Below are 18,175 nucleotides of genomic sequence, written 5' to 3'. Positions count from 1 at the left end.
GCGGTGGCCGAGGGAGGAGGCGCGAGGCGCTGGTCGGCGGGGGGAGGCAGCGGCGGCGGCCGGGGGAAGGAGGCGACGGCGCCCAGATCCAGCCGCTTTCTTCATTTTTTTTCTTTTTTATATGTGTATTTATAATGGGATTGTATTGTAAATTGTTGGAAATTTTATGATTTGTATTGTGTATTAATAATTTGATGGGGGTTATACTCACCATCTCAAGTGAGAGGTGACCACACCTACAAATTCATCATAATCCCTCCAACCAAACAAAAAAACTTGATCGCCAGATCCATCTTTATCCCTACGACCAAACAAAAGACTAGATCGTCATATTCACACAAACAAACAAAAAATTGGATCGTCATATCTAACAAAATAAGAACCGCCATATCCCATCCAGCCTTGACCGTGAACCAAATACATCCTTAATGAAGGGGGCTGGCCGGCTGGGAACATGCCACCGTGCGTGCGTGGCCGCGTGGGTGCGTGGGTCGGTCAGATCGGCGAGCGCGACGCCAAGGCTTGGCCGTTGGGGCGCGTGTGTGAATGGGGACAACACGGAACATGGGCGGGTGCGGGGCGCAACGTGCAAGTTGGTTGCACTGTACCCACCCGCCTCCTTTCTGGAAGGTCAGCTAGGCTGTTACGTTTTGTTGCCCAATAATACAGACTAGTTTATGCGCGCCGGAGGAATACTTCTCTTTCGATTTCGAGCTCCACCCGTCCATTCTTCGATCTAAAAGAGGCAATTAACATGTGGAGGGACGGTGTGCAAGGGCAAAATATATTTATATATATTGGTGTTTGATACGTCCAGCGGGGATCACCGGAAGATAATAATTAAAGTAGTGGCGTGGATAGTTCTAAGCGTTGGCAAATGCTGTTGAGAAAATCAAATTTGATGATCCATCTGGAAATAGGAAAATGGACTGATAAGTGGCAGTTGAATGGACGGGTAATCTATCAGAGATCAAAATGGTCTTCGACTTGACAAGTTGTGCATTTCCCATGACTAATGACATCACCGCTCTTAATCTAGATCAGTTATTTTTTCTATTTTTATTTAGAAAGTATAGAATAGACGTCATGTTTTTCCATGGGCTAAAAAATATCATAACACCAGACGTGTTCACTTCATTTTCGATCTTTCAAGCTTTTGTTTCGATCTTTCAAGCTTTTGTTTGTACTTATAAACCAAAATTTAAATTTGTAACTTTTAATTTAAAGTTAATTTTGTGTTTATTTTTCAGCCTTTGCTTTTATATCACTAATATTATGTATATAAAAGTATTATTCATAACTTTTTTATTTGTAAATATGTCATTTGATTTTTTTAATAAACAATGAGAAAACTAAACAATCACCCGTCGATCGGTCCTGGACCTTGTTGCAGACATTTAAATTCTTCCGATGCCCAACTAATGCTTGATCTCCTTTTAGCAGCCCTAATTCTTTCCAAGGCCTCTCAATACAATATATACTCCTCAGGCCTGGTAACCAAGTGCTGGTTGCAAAACTTGTCTCGAATCCATTGGGACGGCACACCACCTGGTACGGAGCTTCTTGTGACCAACGATTTTGCAACTTGCAACTTTGCAAGGTCTTCAAGCTAGTGAAAAGAGAAATTTCCCATAAAATAAATTCTAAAAAGAATACTACATACTCCTCAGGCCTGGTTTGTTTGGGTTGGAATTTGGCAGAATTACGGCCCAGTCCACGGGGACAAGCTTGCCGCACCATTTTCCCCTTAGAAGCACATGGATATGTTTCGATCAGACCAGGGTGGGGGATATTTTCATCCAAAATAAGTTGACCAGAGGTACATCGAGTTAACATCGAAACTGTTGGAGATTTCTTAATCCCAAAATGCATGGTAAGAACAGTACCGAGATCATTCAGTCCGGCACGCCCCGACCTACGCGCAGGGTAGGGCCATTCCCACCCACGGGTTGTACCAACGGGCCATGCATAACCCAATAAGAGGCCTTGTGCCGGGCCAGGCCGAACGCACAATAGCCCATTGTGCTTCTCCATGAAACAAGTCTATTTTTTCCATGTTGTATCATGTTTTATATGACTAGAATAAGCATATTCTCCTCTCTTCTGGGTTGTGCTTTATATTGTTGAATTAAGTTATTTTAGATCTCTTCCTCTCTTCTCTCTGGGTTGTGCTTTATATTGTTGAATTAAGTTATTTTAGATCTCTCAACTATTTTGTCTTCCTTGCTCAGTGGATCGTCCTTGCTCAGTGGATCGTGTCATGCCGGACCAACCCACCGTGCTAAGTCATCGACCCAAGCATGGCCCAACCATTCGGCCGAATCGGCATGGACCCGACACTAGTCATATTGTGTTGTGTTTAGGTCGTGCTTTGGGACGGGCCTCCTGCCAGTAATCACTAATGTCTGGGTCGCAACCTCCTGCCAGTGTCGTCGCCGTGCCCGATCCTGCCACGACCGCTTGGGTACATGTAGCTATGCTTTGTTTAGTGTTTTACCCGTGCGGGAACAGGATTCCGAAATCGAGTCTCAAGTCCCCATTCGTATAACATCCAAGGCGCAACGAGTTCTGTATTTGTGTCGATTTTTAATAGCCTCGCAGGTAAGATCTGAGACGTAAATGAACAGAGAAAACGAGCTGGTGACGAATGATCACATCATCCATGTTTATTCGTAGGATTCACGGCACAAGAGAGGAGACACAAACACAGTCCAATGTATGATACAAATGAATAAGCAATAAACACGACACGCCTCACTCAGAAACGCAACGAACTGCTACTAGGCTACTAGCACCACTACTCTGTAGACGGAAACGACTCAAACGAGCCATGTCCAAATCGGAGATCACCAGCAACGAACCAATCCAAGTCACCAACCACAGATCTCCCGCCTAGTGCATGATCCCACCCACGACCAGGATGGACAGCACGGCGGAGCACGCCACGGCCAGCGCGGACTGAGCGCCCCCCGCGGCCGCGCCCGTGACCGGCGCCGGCGCCGGCGGCACGCCCGCGTCCATCTCCGTCTGCGCCGACACCACCGACGCGAAGATCACGGCCACCGCCGCGGCCACGGCGAACAACACGGCGCCTCGAGAAGCCATCTCCGGAAGACGACCCCTCGACGAAGCGGGCAAGCGAGCGATCTACTGCTTCAGGTTAACCGAGAGAGAGAGCGGTGAAACGAGGGCTGGTGGCATGGCCGCATGGGTAGCGGGGTATATATCGAGGTGGCGCGCGCTCGGAGGGCGCCGTCGCGGGCGCGGGGCGCCGTGGCGCGACGCGTGGGGGGCCTCGGCGCGACACGTTGGGCTCGAGGGTCGCGCAGGTGGCGCGACGCGAGGCGGTCTCGGCGAGGGCACGCGAGCCTCGGGTATGTCGACTGACTGACGCCCACAACCCAACCGACCCAACCGCAATGCGTCCCCTGCACGGCTCGACGGCGAGCCCGGCGGCCTAAAACCGACACTACACCATTCATCGCTCGCCATGCAATGCCAATAACGTATTAATCAGATAATCACCGTAAACATTAGTAGTCGACAAATTACACTGTACCACCACTCGTAGCTTACGATGACTAGTAGTACTCCGTACTAGTCTAAGGACCTGTTTAGGGAGCTTTAGATTCTGAAAAGCTACTGCTTGGTAGCTAGCTTTTGAGAATCGGAAAAAACTCATAAATCCAGCTTCTCTAGATTCTGGATTCTTATTTCATTTTCTAGAATATGTAACTATAGATTCTCAGAAACTGTGGACTGTTTGGTGCAGCTTCTGGCAGAAACAGTTTCTGGGAAAAGCTGCATCTAGAAAAAGTTCCTTAAACAGGCCCTAGGCTGAGTACGTGGCGTGTCTGATACGCTTCTGCTCAGGGTCAAGGGTAGTTGTCGTACATGTACACGTACGCTCGTACGTGCGCCACACAGCGAAACGGTGACGCGCACAAAATAAAAGTGGTGCACATGATGTGTAGGGAGACGTACAAAGCCCGGTTACGGGCGGGCACAGGGCCACCTCCTCCGTAGCGCACGGTGTCTCGCTCCGAAGTCGTCGCGGTTGCGTACACTGACGCTTTACGGCCACGCTCGCCCGTTGGCTCGTCGCCGGTGTGGCGTTCTCAACGAACGTTCCAACGAGCAGCAGCCGACTACTAGTAAAAACGTATCGGAGTGTGTTGGGGTCAATCACGGTACATGCGCGTGCCCTGTGGAATATGTCACGTAATACGTTCGTTTTAAAATAAAATTTTGTCAATATTTTCTTTTCTAAATAAGTTCAGTTTTATGAAAGTATTGTATCAGAGTTTTTTTTATAAAAGTACGAAATAAATATATAAGAATTAGATAAGGTAAAAAATAATTGCACTAAGATTTAATAAAGTGAAAGGTGTTATAATAATTTTTTTGCTACGTTTGGAAACAGTGTAAAATGAAATTATTTTAGAATTGAGTGAGAGGGATTCGTTTTTCTCGACGGAGACAGCGGCCAATCAGAAAATGTGCCTGGCACCTGCATCCAATTCATCGGTCCTCCGTTTCGGGCTACACAGAAAAAACTTCTTGGTACACCTAAAAAAGTCCCCTCAGTGGTCTGAATAATGCAAGAGCCGCACGAAAACCCCGAAGTGTCTGAACTGAACGTGCAGCTGAAGCCGGTCGGCGCCGTCGAACCGATCGGTCTCGCGGCGGAAGTAGCCCCGAGCCCCCGAGTGAGAAAGGGAGGGCTCAGCTGCAGGTAGAGAGCCTGTCCGTCTCAGCAGTCGCCGCGGGATTCTCCGCTTGTGGCGGTGGGATGCTCACGATCGATTCGGTCTTGCAACACGATGGCATGTCTCGATCGACCAGATTGAAACGATTTTTGAGGGATTTTTTATCGCTCGGTTACGGTTATATTCGCCGATCAGATCGAAGGAACATATATCTAGCTGGACTTCTCAGCTTGTTAATCTGTTCTGTCCATCGTTCTGCGGTGATCTCCAGCGTCGATCGATCGATCGATGGATGTTCGTTTTTTGTCTGCTCGTGTCGGTAGCCCTAAGAGTTCCGTGTTGAGGTAAACGGTTAATGTCGTATACAGATAACTTGTCGCCATTGCAAGTTAGCTTGAAGAGTAGTGTATTGAACTAAATCGATCGATACAACACATACCGAACCAGTAAGACGACAGAACGAATAACCAGGTCAATAAATAAGTTTCTACCTTTTGCATGGACACTTCCGTGTGAACAACAGTGATAGGGAGGCAGAACCGTTGGCTACTTTACATGGATATTATAAATCTGGCATAGGAGTACATCACTTGCAGCTCTTTGTTACACTCGTCTACCAGTCGCTCAATGAATTCCTCAGGCCTCTTCCTGACTAAACTCCCTGTCCTGCGAATCAACATCGAGTCCTGCACATGTTTTCACAGAAATACACAAGGGAGAAACTTTTTTATCTGCTTGATCGTCCATCCTTAGCAAGGAAGCAACCAAAAGACACGCTTGGATTTGGTTTCGCAGCTGATTTATCCTACCGCTGCCGACGGTAACCGAGTGACGGGAGACGGCAGGACAAAAACAGTACTTACGTAATTGATCCGTCAGATATATATGGACTGTTATGAAATATCCGTATATAGTTTAGCATTCTTCAATCCGCGCCAGAAGTACTGATCCAACGGCTGCAATTCGGACGCGTGTAGTAGATCGCAGGCACAGGAGTTTGCGTGGACGAACCACCAAATCAAACACTATCAAGGCATGGTAAAAAAAAGAGATGCTAGAACATATTGTTGTCTAATCCATATAGTAACGAAAACTTCTATACGTATAAAAATAGAATTAAGTAAGATATCTTAACCCATGCACCTAAATATTTTTTTACATTTATGTACTTTTTATCCATACATATGCAACAAAGTTTCATTCAATAAGCCATTATCATACATAACATCTCTAATCTATATCAATATATTTACTTGCATGACATGACGATGGAGAGAGTCTATGTGCCATGGGGTCGCTACAACTAGTCCATTAATGACAACTGTTTTGGTACCGATCGACACTTGTGTCAGCAATAAGCCGCTTGCCTCCTTTAATCGACCACGGGGCGCTTCGCCGTCCAGCAATGATGGATCTACCATTGGGGTGATAGGAGCTCGAACCTCTACTATCCTCATTAAGACTTGAGAGCCCATACTAAACTCTCTAGATCTAATACGAAAGATTGATTGAAAGAGGATCTCAAGGTTTATCTAGTTTATTTATACAATGTGGTATGTTTTGTTTGATCTGTCGTCACTGCCCAGCGACCATGACCATTACATCATACTACCATCTATCTCACCTATTGCCCACAAGGCAAAGGCTCCCGCCCCAGCTGGTCACCCTGTACTCGCCTTGTCCACAGGGATGGCCCGGGGAGGCTTGGAGACAAGAGGCCTCCAAGAGGAGCAGCGCGGCGACCAGAAATGCAGGAGTACGGGCCACCAACTCGCCACCAGGAGCACGACGCGCTGACCCACAGCATGCGCCGCCTTCTGGCGGCAAGCTCGGACCGACGGGGGGAGGCCGCCGGCGCGGTGCCAGGAGGGGTAAAGGTCGGAGGCAAAGATGGGATCCATGGCAGGCGCAGGCGGCGGACTGGAAGTGGTTGCGACGTCGCATTATACACGGATAAAAAAAGTTCAGCAAAGCCCACTTACTATCATAGTAAAAAATAAAAAAAAAGACGATATTGTTTCATTAGAATTCTACTACACCTAAAATTATTATTGATAGTATAATTTAATCACAATCATCCGACAAAATTAGATCAGTAGTTTGGATTAAATTGGGACAGCGGAGGAGCATATATGCAAGATATGTTACTCGCCATATCTCACTGTGCCCGTCGAATACCTCTTTTTCCGTATAATTAATTTCCAATAAATATCAATGTAGATTTTACTCTGAATAATGAATTATGCAATGTAAATATTCAATATTCAATCTTTCGTTATTCGTAGCTCTTGTTCATTGAATTATGATCTATTGTGTAATTCAAGCTATGCAACTTGTTTCTTACATCACCCTCCTATCTGTTTTTATTCATGTTTTTACAACTAGAAACATTGTTATTACTAGACTAACGATCATTGCACGTCAAAAAAATATCAGTTACTATTAATTAGATCTTCACTACACTAACAAATATCAATTATTATTTTTATTTTCACAAGTATTTATCTTTATATAGTACTTAAAAACTGAAGACTTACTGTAAATAATTGATTTAAACCCAAGTATCAAATTGAATATGTGGTATATCTCTCATTTTTCTCTACATTGGTCCTAATTGTGCGTGGATAGCGGGGAGACACCTTACTATGCTAGTTGATGAGAAAACGCTTGTTCACACCTGGGTGATTGTCTGTTTTTTCATGAAAAAAATTAAACGTTATTGTAAATAAAAAATAATTTATAAATAAAATTTTTATATATGCATTCCTAGCAATCTAGAATTCAATGCTGAAAACAAACAAACAGTGAGAAAACCTAAATAAACTCTAGATTTAAGGTTAAAAATTCAAATTTTAGTTTATAAGTATAAACATAAGCGAAGGTGAGGCTCTCATTTTCAATCGAGTTCAAAACTTCTGTAGTACTACATCTGCACTATTGCTTACTGACATGTGGGCATCGATCTGCGAACCGGAGCTGGATCACTCGAAGCGGTGGGTGCCGTATCGAAATTTTGGGACTTTTCTCCAGAGTTATGCAGATCATCACTACTAGTAGATCAGAAACAAAGGAAACAAAGCAATTAACATTTTTTTTTGAGAACTCAATAAAATGCAAAGCAATTAACATGAACAAAATATTCAGATACGTACAGAGTGTGATTTTTTTTTTCTGGGTCGCCATAGTACCAGCAATTGCTGGCTCGCTTTCAAAATACTCTCCATTCAGATACTCGGGGAGACAGGATTTTTGTTCGGCGACAGATTAAAAACGCAAAATCATTGGCGAGAACGTGCTGTTGGACCCATCGAGATGGAATGGAACATTGTTGATTGCCGATCGAGCTGGCACGGCGCGTGCTTAGCTAGTTCATGGGTCCCATGACACCGCTGATGCATGCGCCATGGGTTTGAAATGGCTTTGTGTACTTTGCAAGGCTTGCACAGCTAGCCAAACTAAACTTCCGTCTATGATAGCATCAGGTTGAACCAAGTTGCCAAAGATCTTTTTGCCAGCCTCAAACGTGGGGTTTGCCACAGTGTAAAATCACTTTAAATTAAAATCACAAGGACTGATCGGATCACATGAAGTGGACCGATGAATTTTCAAACACAATTCGACAGTCTGCAGTCTAACCTGCAGTCTTTGGAATCTCCCTTTTCTCTAATGAAAATCGCCGCAGCACCTTCCTGATAATTAACACGTTACGGCGTTTAGCTGGAGAAGGAGAAAACACAAAGAAAACAATGAATAGTGCACGGTAAATCACGGCCAAGTTGCCAAATTGATAGGCGAAGACTCGCCAATAAGTAGACGACTTGTGGAAACGTACGCAATGAACCAAGCTCTTATTCCTGAACACGCGCGAGCTGCTGCAACTTAATCGTGACCACTGACCAGTTCAAACTAGAGAGACGAAGAAGTTGTTTGGTGGTTAGTCACACTACGTTAAGTTTTTATAACTGACGAAGACTATTAAATTCTTAACCATACCATAACAAACATAAAATACGTTGTCACATATGATATCTGATTGTTGGAAGGGAATTTAATAGTAGCGAACCTAGCTAAAAACATCGCTGGGTCAGTTCAAACGATGTGATCGTTTATCGAGATGAACAATATTTTATTAAGAAATTATATATTTTGTAGGTTCGTCCCTGATATTATTGAAACCATGATGGTAATCAAACACCATTTTATTATCATAAACTATTGCAAAGTATATCGTACAATCGAATAACCCTAAATACTAACTAAATCACAAGCATACATGGGCGTGTTGGAAAAGCCTAATGAGCGAATATTCACGTGTTTGTTAACCCGCACGAACACTTTATAAGTACAATTTTTTTATATATAATCTTTTTATCTTTTTAGTGTATAATCTTTTGTAAACTAACGTTATATTTTAAAGTAAATATTTTTTTCTACTATATACTTTATAATTAAATTTGCTATAGAAAATTTATATGTATATACTTTATAAACATATAAATGGTTGTGTGGGCGTTGATCCGTTAGACCGGCCGGACCGCCGGACGCGTTCGCCTCTCGCTGCAGGAAACGGAAGAGATTACCGCGCCCGCGCGAAGCCGCCCGTTCACCATGCACATGCAGGCACGTACGTGAGCCGGGCGGCGCCTCCACATGGCGACCACTCACACCCCGAATTAGCCCGCTAATCCCGCTATAAATCCCCGCCCTCTCCGCGGCTCCTCTCCCTCCTCAGGCAAGCATAGCAGCAGCCAGGTCGTCGCCGGCGAGCCGTCTCTTCTTCCTCGCGTCCCGTTCCGCCGCCCGCTCGGTGCGTCCTCCGGCCGACCGTGCGCGCGCGCCGCCGCCTCGAGCTAGAGGGGGAAGGGATCGATGGAGATGAAGAAGATCGCCTGCGCCGTCCTCGTCGCCGCCTCGGCCACCGTGGCGTTCGCCGCCGAGGCACCGGCTCCTGCGCCCACCAGCGCCTCCCCCGCCGTCGCGCCGACACTCGGCGCGGCGCTCGGCGCCACCGTGGTCTCGTTCTTCGCCTACTACCTGCAGTGAGCCGGCCGGCCTGAGGGAGGAGATCAGCAAGGGGGGTTGGGATGGATGCATGGCTGCACTGATCCAAACACGCGCGCGCTTTTCGATTCGATGCGCGTGTTCTTGGTCTGTGCCAACCTCGATACCTTCTCTTCTTTCTCATCTTTTTTAATGGATTGTATTGTTGATGCACCGCTTTGATTTGGTGCTTAATTTCTCTTATTTTGTCCTTCCCCTTCGATATGGGGATGGGTGTTGTACTATCATTCACCATTTGTTTGGATTAATTCAAGACATTGGAATTATTGGCTGGGTAATTTTTCCTTCGGTTCATCATTAATTCCGTTAGAATGACGCATCATGCACGACTCGGATGTTTGACACATTAAGTTCATTTCGTACTTCTGTGATTGGATGGATTATTCGACGATGGTATGTGAACATTTTCAAATAGCTAAGTTAATTTTCAGTTTTTCCATAACGCATTAGATTAATTCATACCAGAACACGGAGAAGCAAACAAACAAGCAGCAACAAATGGAACAGCCTGGAAGGACCATGACCTAAAATCGCGCTGTAACCATTCATACCATTCTAGTTCTTATTCGTGTGCTTGCGATTGGCAAAAGCGTTAAATTCCGCTAAAACAAGCATAAGGACGATGGTGGTTTAATCCCATCTTACAGAATCAATCTTAAGTAATGAAAGGAGTAACCTTTCTCAAAAACAGATTGAGCCATATCATCGGGTAGATATGAGCCATAGGATGCATCAAGTATTCAGTATGGATTATGGAGTCAGCTCTCATTACACATCAGAATTGGCCAAAACAAGAAATCGAACAAATAAAATCTCATTACGCATTACGGAGTTAGCTCGATCTCCTCAAACAGTGCCTAGGCAAGTTAATAAACTCTGAAGTCTGGACAAAAGCTGTAAAAGGAGCACATGATCTGCAGAAGTACAAATCTTAGGGGCCAAAATAAGCAGTGTCAATTCAGATTCAACGACTCAAGCAGCTGAATGGAAATAATAAACGGGATACTCTGTTGCCAAAGACAAGGAGAAACATCTCACTACAACATTGACAATAGACAATTTGTCCACTTTGCAATTGGCTTGTGTGCATACACCAGAAAGGTTGAAGTTAAGGTAAAAAAAAAAAAGAAAACGGTTCCCACAAAGCCTCTGCAATGCTAACCCCCTACGAAAAAAATACGTACTTTTGGGTCATGTATTTTGGTGTTAGTATTGCAGCATGTGATTGAGCAGGACCACCACAATTGATTCTCAAAGCTCACCCATGAGAAAAATAGGCAAAGAAGAATGGTACCATGCACAAGATTCAGAAACAAATACAGCATGATATGTTCTTTCGTGGCAACCATGACAAATGTATCACCTTGACAGGAATGTCACCGCTATATAGGAAAGCATCAAGGAAACAGAAGATTAATGTAGATGATAAAATTCTTGTTGAAAACATGCAGAGTTCAGAAGAACAGACAACTCAAGCAAAGAGCTACACTTCATCATAGGCAGGTGCCAAGGCTCCCCAGCCCTTAGCATCTAGCTGGCACCTTGGCCTCAAGAGGAACATGGCGATGGTAGCATAAGCTTGACCTAAGCCCAAGTAGGATACCCAAAACTAATGCTGGTGTACTACATGGAATGCTAATGATTCAGTACTGCAGTGCAATAGTGTTGTCGAGGTCCTGAAAGAACCACAGATAAAAAGAGACCTGAAACTTGTTCAAGAACTGGGAAGCTGAATGTGAGCAATGTGCATCTTCCTTTCAGCTAAAATACCTATTTACAATGACAAAAGGGCACCAATAATGCAATGCTTATCTACTTGTTCAGAAAAGAGCTAGTTCAGCAAGGCCAACTGTTAAGGTTTACCAATTAGCAGATAATAAATCTTTGCCACATCCAAAAGGAACGCGGCAGGCTATTAGACTGCATCCTACAACATTCTATTTCTCAGAGGAAGGCTAACCTAGGTGATAGAGGATATCTGACGCATATTCTGTATACAGTATTGACAGTTTGCCACTTAGACCTGACCTACAAGGTAAGCACAGTGCAGTGCACTGTATACATTGATTAATAATGAAAAACCCCATGCCTTCATCAGTTTTGCTTTACAGAAATGATATAAGGTGCCCTACCATGAACATCTTGTTGGAAAATGATCTAACTTCTCAGGTATCAGGAGACCCGAAAAAAATCTCATCCAGGACTGTAGCCTGCAATGTCTTACTTCCCAATTTAAAATATTGTTCTATTGAGCCAGCAGGATTTGCAAAACCTATACAATATGATGAATACGTTGCTAACAAAAGCATATTTTATTTAAGTATCAGACAGTTAGATTGTATAAATTACACAAAGTTAGACCTCAGTATATTCATAAGGCAAAACTGGACAGCGTGAACATTCCAATTATACAGCTTGCAAAATATTAAAAGCAAAAGCCTTTTAAAATCAAAACCTACCTCTTAGTTCATGTCAACGTTGTTAAAGACTACCTACAAGCAAGAGTAAGTGCCGCAGATAGGGAAGACTTGGTAACAACTTATTGATGATTCAAGTTGTTCTACCTAGAACAGTACTTATACGGGCTCACAAAGAAAGTATCTGCATACATTTTCATCACTAATCATCTCGCAAAGAAACAATATCAGCTCAGTGAGGGGATGATTGCATTAAATTTAATGAACAACAGTGTCTCAATACTGTTTGCTATTTGGAAACAGGAGACACGGTAGGCAAGCAACAAAACTATATAGGGCAACGTGACCAATATAAGATGTAAAATAAGAGAACATATCTCTAATAACTTTATCAAAAAAAAGTTGTTCAAATAGAAAAGAAATAAATTAATTTACCATCTTTGGGACATTCAATCACAAATCATTTTAAATTAACACGAATAGAAGCATGTAAATAAATATAGTGACGAGTATTTCAGTATCCGAAATCACATCAATTAGAAACCATTTATTGATAAGTTCTTTTGAGTTTTTGCAAATGCATTGATCTGTTGTAAAACTCAACGTACACTTTGGCAGCTCTCAAATCAACCTAAAAAACTCAAATTACTAATAGAAAAATGAGTTGTGAAGTAAAGACATAAAAACATAAAGAGCTTTCCAAGTCCATTCTCACCTCGCTACGTAGCAATAGCTGTCCACTGCCAGATTATAACTTGACAAAACATGATGGTTTCAAAACAAAGCTCAGCCATGAGTGAGTTAGCAGGATATAAAATGTTTTTACAAGCTCACAGTCACCAACCATGCTAGCAAGTAACACAGAGATGGTTGTCAAAAATCCACATGAAATGAGAAGCTGGCACAAGCACTTTGATACAACATAAATCACTGTACTAGCAACATTCAAAACTTTTTTTCAGTTTATCTCTGCAAGGCATTATGTAACATCGCGTTGGCATCCATAAACATAATGGTCAATTGGTCATAGGTAGAGTGATCTCTACATTTGCAGGTAAAAAGAACATTTGAAACTATGACAATACGGTTTCCTCGATAGCGAAACATACACAACAAAATACTCCAGCAATGATCGACATAAGCACCCAAATTTCATAGTTCATACTCTCAAGCCTATCACCAGTGCACTTTTATTATCCAAACACTAACCATTCTTCCTAAAGAGAGCTGAGCTCTTACCGCATCAAGATCGTAGCTACTGACCCGATTGACACCCCAAGAGCGCAAGAGATGGCGAGCACCCGCGTTCGGAGCAGCATGAGGTTAACATTTTTCGTAGCCTGGAGACACAGCGTGAGCACCTGCAGCCGCCCGTTGGCCTCCATCTTCTGGAAGAAAGCGATGGGCTTGATGGCGCGGCGCAGCACCAGGGCGGCCGTGAAGGGGAACGCGAACGCCGCCACCCCCTGCACGGCCGCGGCCGACCCCACACCGACGGGCGCCGCGCCGGATGCGATCCACGCGCCCGCGGCGAGGTGGGCCCCTCCGAGGAGCGCGAGGGAGCCGCTGATCCGCCGCACGGCGCGGCGGAGCGCGTCGAGCTCCCGCCTCGTCTCGTCGGCGAGCGGCGAGGTGTCGCGCTCCACCGTGGGCCCCTCGATCTCCTGATGCTTCATTGACTCCGGGGACACCGGACGCGCGGCGGCGGCGGCGGTGCTGGAGCTGGGGTCGGGCTCCGAGGCACCGGCGGAGAAGCGGCGGTGCGGGTGGAGGAAGAGCGGGGGAAGCGGCCTGGGGAGTAGCCTGGCCGTCTCGGCAGCGGGTCTCAGGAGGCGGCGGGAGAGGTGGGAGATCGCCATCGGAGGGAGGAGGCCGCAGCGGCTGCCGCTGCGCGAGTCCACGCCCGCGCAAAGAAAGGTCAAGCCGAAGGCGTAAACTGTACAAGTACGCTTTGCCCCCTTCATGGCGTTTACTACATCAAGTTACGTTTTCTAGAACCGTAAGCGGATTTTGTACATGGTATTCTTGGGATATACACGTGGCGGAGCAAGGGAAACGGTTAGGGACACGGGGGACGGACGGACGGGGACGGCGGGTTCGGGTCATCGAGTGTCCTTCCTCTCCAACCCAGCGGCTGCGCAAAAAACCGCCCCCCTCTTCTCCGCCGTCTCCTTTCCGTTCCCCATTTCCAACCTCCGCCGCCGCCGCACCGAGCAACTCAAACCCTCGCCGCAAGAAAGAAACAGATCGAGAGACAAAACCCCCACCCCTCGCCTCCACCGCTCCACGCGACCCAACGCGAAGGCATGGTGGTGTACACGCAGGAGCACGTGTACCGGCACCCGTGGGACCGCGTCACGGCGGCGGCGTGGCGCAAGTTCACCGACCCGGCGTCGCGCACGGCGCTCTCCCACGTCGCCGACGTCCACACCCTCGACCGGCGCGTCGACCCGGAGGCCGGGCGGCTCCAGGCCGCGCGCTCCATCACGGTGCGCTCCCCGCCGCTCCCTTTCGTCATCCGCCGCCTCCTCCCCTCGGTGGCCTCGTCCCCTTCCGGCGCGGCGCTCTGCCACTGCGTCGAGACCTCGCTCGTCGACGCGCCGCGCCGCGCCATGGACGTCGTCGTCCGCAACGTCTCCCTCCGCGGCCTCATCGAGGTCGAGGAGCGGTCAACCTACCGGCCACACGCGGAGCGGCCCGACGAGTGGACGCAGTTCAGGCAGGAGACCACGATCCGGTGCCGACCGCTCGCGGCCCTCGCCGCCGTTGCCGAGAAGGTCGAGACCCGCTGCGCCGAGAGATTCATGCAGAACAGCGCCAAGGGGAGGGAGGTCGTCGAGCGGATCTGTCGGTATCTCGAAGCCGAGGCCGCCGGCGCTGCGTCCTCTGCCATCTGACTTGGCGTGGTTTGCGCCTCCTCACTTGGTCTTCCTTGATCTCGTCGGATCGAAGGATTCGCTCGATCTGTGCTGCGTGTGCGCGGCCGGACCTCGCCTCGTGGCCAGGTTCTTCTTGCAGTTTCCCATTTTTTTTTCCTCTTTTTGTATGAAATGATGAGCTGAATCCTGAATGGAATAAAGCTTATGGACATAAACTTAATTTCTTCTTGACCGTGGAACCATTTTAACCCCAATTTATGCCTGTTCTTGTTAAGCTATTCTGATCCGCTATGACATCGCTAGTACTATTGCGCAAATTTGACATCTTAGTTAACTCTAATGTTTTCATGAATGTATGACTGATTTAGATGTGCCAATTTGATTGACATGTAGGAACTGAAATTGGGTGATGAGTGATTATGCGATTTTTGCATATATGCTGTCAGTTTTGTTTGTTCGTAAGAATACCAATCACAAGCTGTGAAGTGTGATGACTGGTAGGTACTGTCGATAAGCTCGCTTCTTGGACAATTCTAGCAAACGTAGGTTGACAGGTACTTTGTCACTGTTGTTATCTGATTGGCTCCACTATTGACTATTGCTCCTCTATTATGATGCTGATTCCAGAGCAAATATAAACCTTTAGCTTGCATATTTGGTGGTGCAAATGTCACATTTTCTATTGTTTAACCTATTGATGGATAAGTAACTACATTGAGTCGGTTTTGCTTTACTAATTGAGCTTGATTGACTTAAGAATTGAGGTGGGGTAACCATGCCTATGTCGGCTGATAACAACCCTGAACAAGTTCGCAGTCTATGTCTCTTCTGGGTGCTGAGCTTTTACAATTGATTGGTTCAGGAACTAGAGTGCCTTGAATTTTGTTCTATCTTATTGATTTCTGTTGGAGTTTATTCACTATCTGGGTGTTGCGTTTTGCAATTGATTGGCTGAGGATATGGAGTTGCTTGAATTAAGTTATATGATATTTTCAGAGGGAGTTAAGATTCACAGTTCTGACACCTCATGTGTTACGTTTTCTGCCATTCTTGTGGTCATACATGTTTACATCTTATCATACAGATTTTGTTTAATTTGCTGGGTTTGGGACATGCTTGAAATGTTTATAGTTCATACCCGTGTATGGAAATATGGAGTAATTAAGCAATGGGCTACTGCTACTGCATAATTACTGGCTTTCATATGTTTCTATTCTACCTTTTTCTTCGATATCTGTAATCATTTGCCCTATCAAAGGCACACTCTCCTTGGATTTATCTTTACTGTGTGTTGTTGCTCAGTACTGATTTTTTTTTTCTGAAATGGAAATCGTATAAATAAGTGTTGGATATTGAAGCTTACAAAAATAGGCCCTATTGAACTAAAAGTCTAGGTTGACAGAAGATGTGTTGCCATCTGACTGTTCGATGGAGAGCCTAGGCCGTGTTCGGCACACGGAAAACTTAGTAATAAATTAGTATATAATTAGTTAATTATTAATTATTTAAAAAATATAAAATAGATTAATATGATTTTTTAAAACAACTTTCCTATAGAAAAAATTTGCAAAATATACACCATTTAGCAGTTCGGAAAGCGTGCGCATGAAAAACGAGGGGTCTAAGTTACCTAAAGATAGGAGCGAACGCAGCCTAATGCACAGCCCAGTTTGACAGGGGCCTCTAGAGGCGGGGAAAATTTTTAAAAGCCAAGTCACCAAGCCCAATTTAGTTCCCAAAATTTTTTCCTTAAAAACATCCCATCGAATATTTGGACACCTAAATGGAGTATTAAATATAGATAAAAAATACACTAATTATACTTAGGGGAAATCATGAAACGAATCTTTTGAGCATAATTAGTTTATAATTAGCTATAAATGCTATAATAACCCACAAGTGCTAATGACAAATTAATTATGCTTAAAAGATTCATCTTGTGGTTTCTAAGCGAGCTATGAAATTCTTTTTTTATTCATGTCTGAAAACCCCTTCCGACGTCCTATATACTTATGACGTGACACCAAAAAAATTTTTTTTTCTCAACTAAACACCTAGAGATGGCAACGGGGACCTGAGACCCGATGTGTATTTACTCTATTAGGGTATGGGTATGAGCTAAATATATTACCCGTGGATAATTAATTGGGCAAATACTTTCACTCGATGGGTACGCGGGTATGGAAATGTTCTTATGATCCCTATACCCGTTTACCCATGGGTAATAAATACCCGCAAGTTTAAATGCATGTCATGGCCTAATATCGAATTAGTCTAGCCTAATTAACCAAAACCATAGGTATTTAAACCATCCATACATTTTCCACCACACTATATGAACGTGTGATGTCCTAAGTATCTAGCGTCTATACAATATACTATATGGAAACCGTGGTATTTATATTGTTTTGAACTTTTGCGGGTATATGGGTGACCCGACAGGTAAGGTTTACCCAAGCGGGTATGGGTATGGGGAAGTTTTATTACCCGTGATGGGTATGGGTATTTTAATGGTATAAAATTTTACTAGTGGGTATGAATATGGGATAGCAATACCCGATGGGTATTTAGCCATTGTCATCCCTATAAACACCCCCTTAGCAAATAGGTGGCTATCGAATTGGCACCAAGTATGGGCCTTGGCTCTATTGAACTCTCCAGTTTTGTACTCGCTCCGTTCCAAAATAAATCAATCTTTTACTTTTTACCTATAGTATAATGTTTGACTCTTCGTGTTATAAAAAAAATTACAATTGATATTTTTATTTTATTAGATGATAAATCATGAATAGAACTTTACGTGTGACTATTTTTTAAAATTTCTTGAATAATTTTTAAATAAAACGGATGGTCAAACGTTGAACATTGATGGTCAAAAGTTTGCTTTATTTTAGGACATAGGGAGTAGTTCCCTATCATTCGTTGGTAATGTAAAGTTTGACGTGATCTTATTTTTATAATTTTTCTCTCCTGATATATTTTTTTGCAAGTTTTCAGTTAAATAAAAATATATTATTAAAAACAATCATCATCACTTAGAGCAGGTACAATAGCATACTATAGACTTATAGGTAGTTGTAGCATAAAATCTAAGACGTGATGTGTGTAT

The 18,175-nt window shown here is 44.5% G+C and overlaps 2 protein-coding genes across 2 annotated transcripts; one reads left to right on the top strand and one right to left on the bottom strand.

The window, feature by feature from the left end:
- Window positions 1-13,181: 13,181 nt before the first annotated feature.
- LOC121053430 lies at window positions 13,182-14,185 on the bottom strand. Its single transcript, XM_040520254.1, has one exon. It carries the CDS (start codon window positions 14,149-14,151, stop codon window positions 13,423-13,425), a length of 729 nt encoding a protein of 242 aa, XP_040376188.1. The 5' UTR covers window positions 14,152-14,185; the 3' UTR covers window positions 13,182-13,422.
- An 86-nt stretch (window positions 14,186-14,271) lies between these two features.
- Window positions 14,272-15,389, top strand: LOC102711950 (PRELI domain containing protein 3B). The gene has a single exon (XM_040520255.1). The coding sequence runs from the start codon at window positions 14,494-14,496 to the stop codon at window positions 15,082-15,084; it is 591 nt and encodes a 196-aa protein (XP_040376189.1). The 5' UTR covers window positions 14,272-14,493; the 3' UTR covers window positions 15,085-15,389.
- Window positions 15,390-18,175: the final 2,786 nt, after the last annotated feature.

Source organism: Oryza brachyantha, chromosome 2 (assembly GCF_000231095.2).
Source record: "Oryza brachyantha chromosome 2, ObraRS2, whole genome shotgun sequence".
NCBI lineage: Eukaryota > Viridiplantae > Streptophyta > Magnoliopsida > Poales > Poaceae > Oryza > Oryza brachyantha.
The sequence above is the reverse complement of the archived record's forward strand: the minus strand, read 5'-3'. Positions and strand labels throughout refer to the sequence as shown.

Excerpts from the sequence above, each read along its gene's own strand:
- LOC121053430 (XM_040520254.1), bottom strand. The coding sequence starts at position 14,151 with ATGAAGGGGGCAAAGCGTACTTGTACAGTTTACGCCTTCGGCTTGACC.
- LOC102711950 (XM_040520255.1), top strand. The coding sequence starts at position 14,494 with ATGGTGGTGTACACGCAGGAGCACGTGTACCGGCACCCGTGGGACCGC.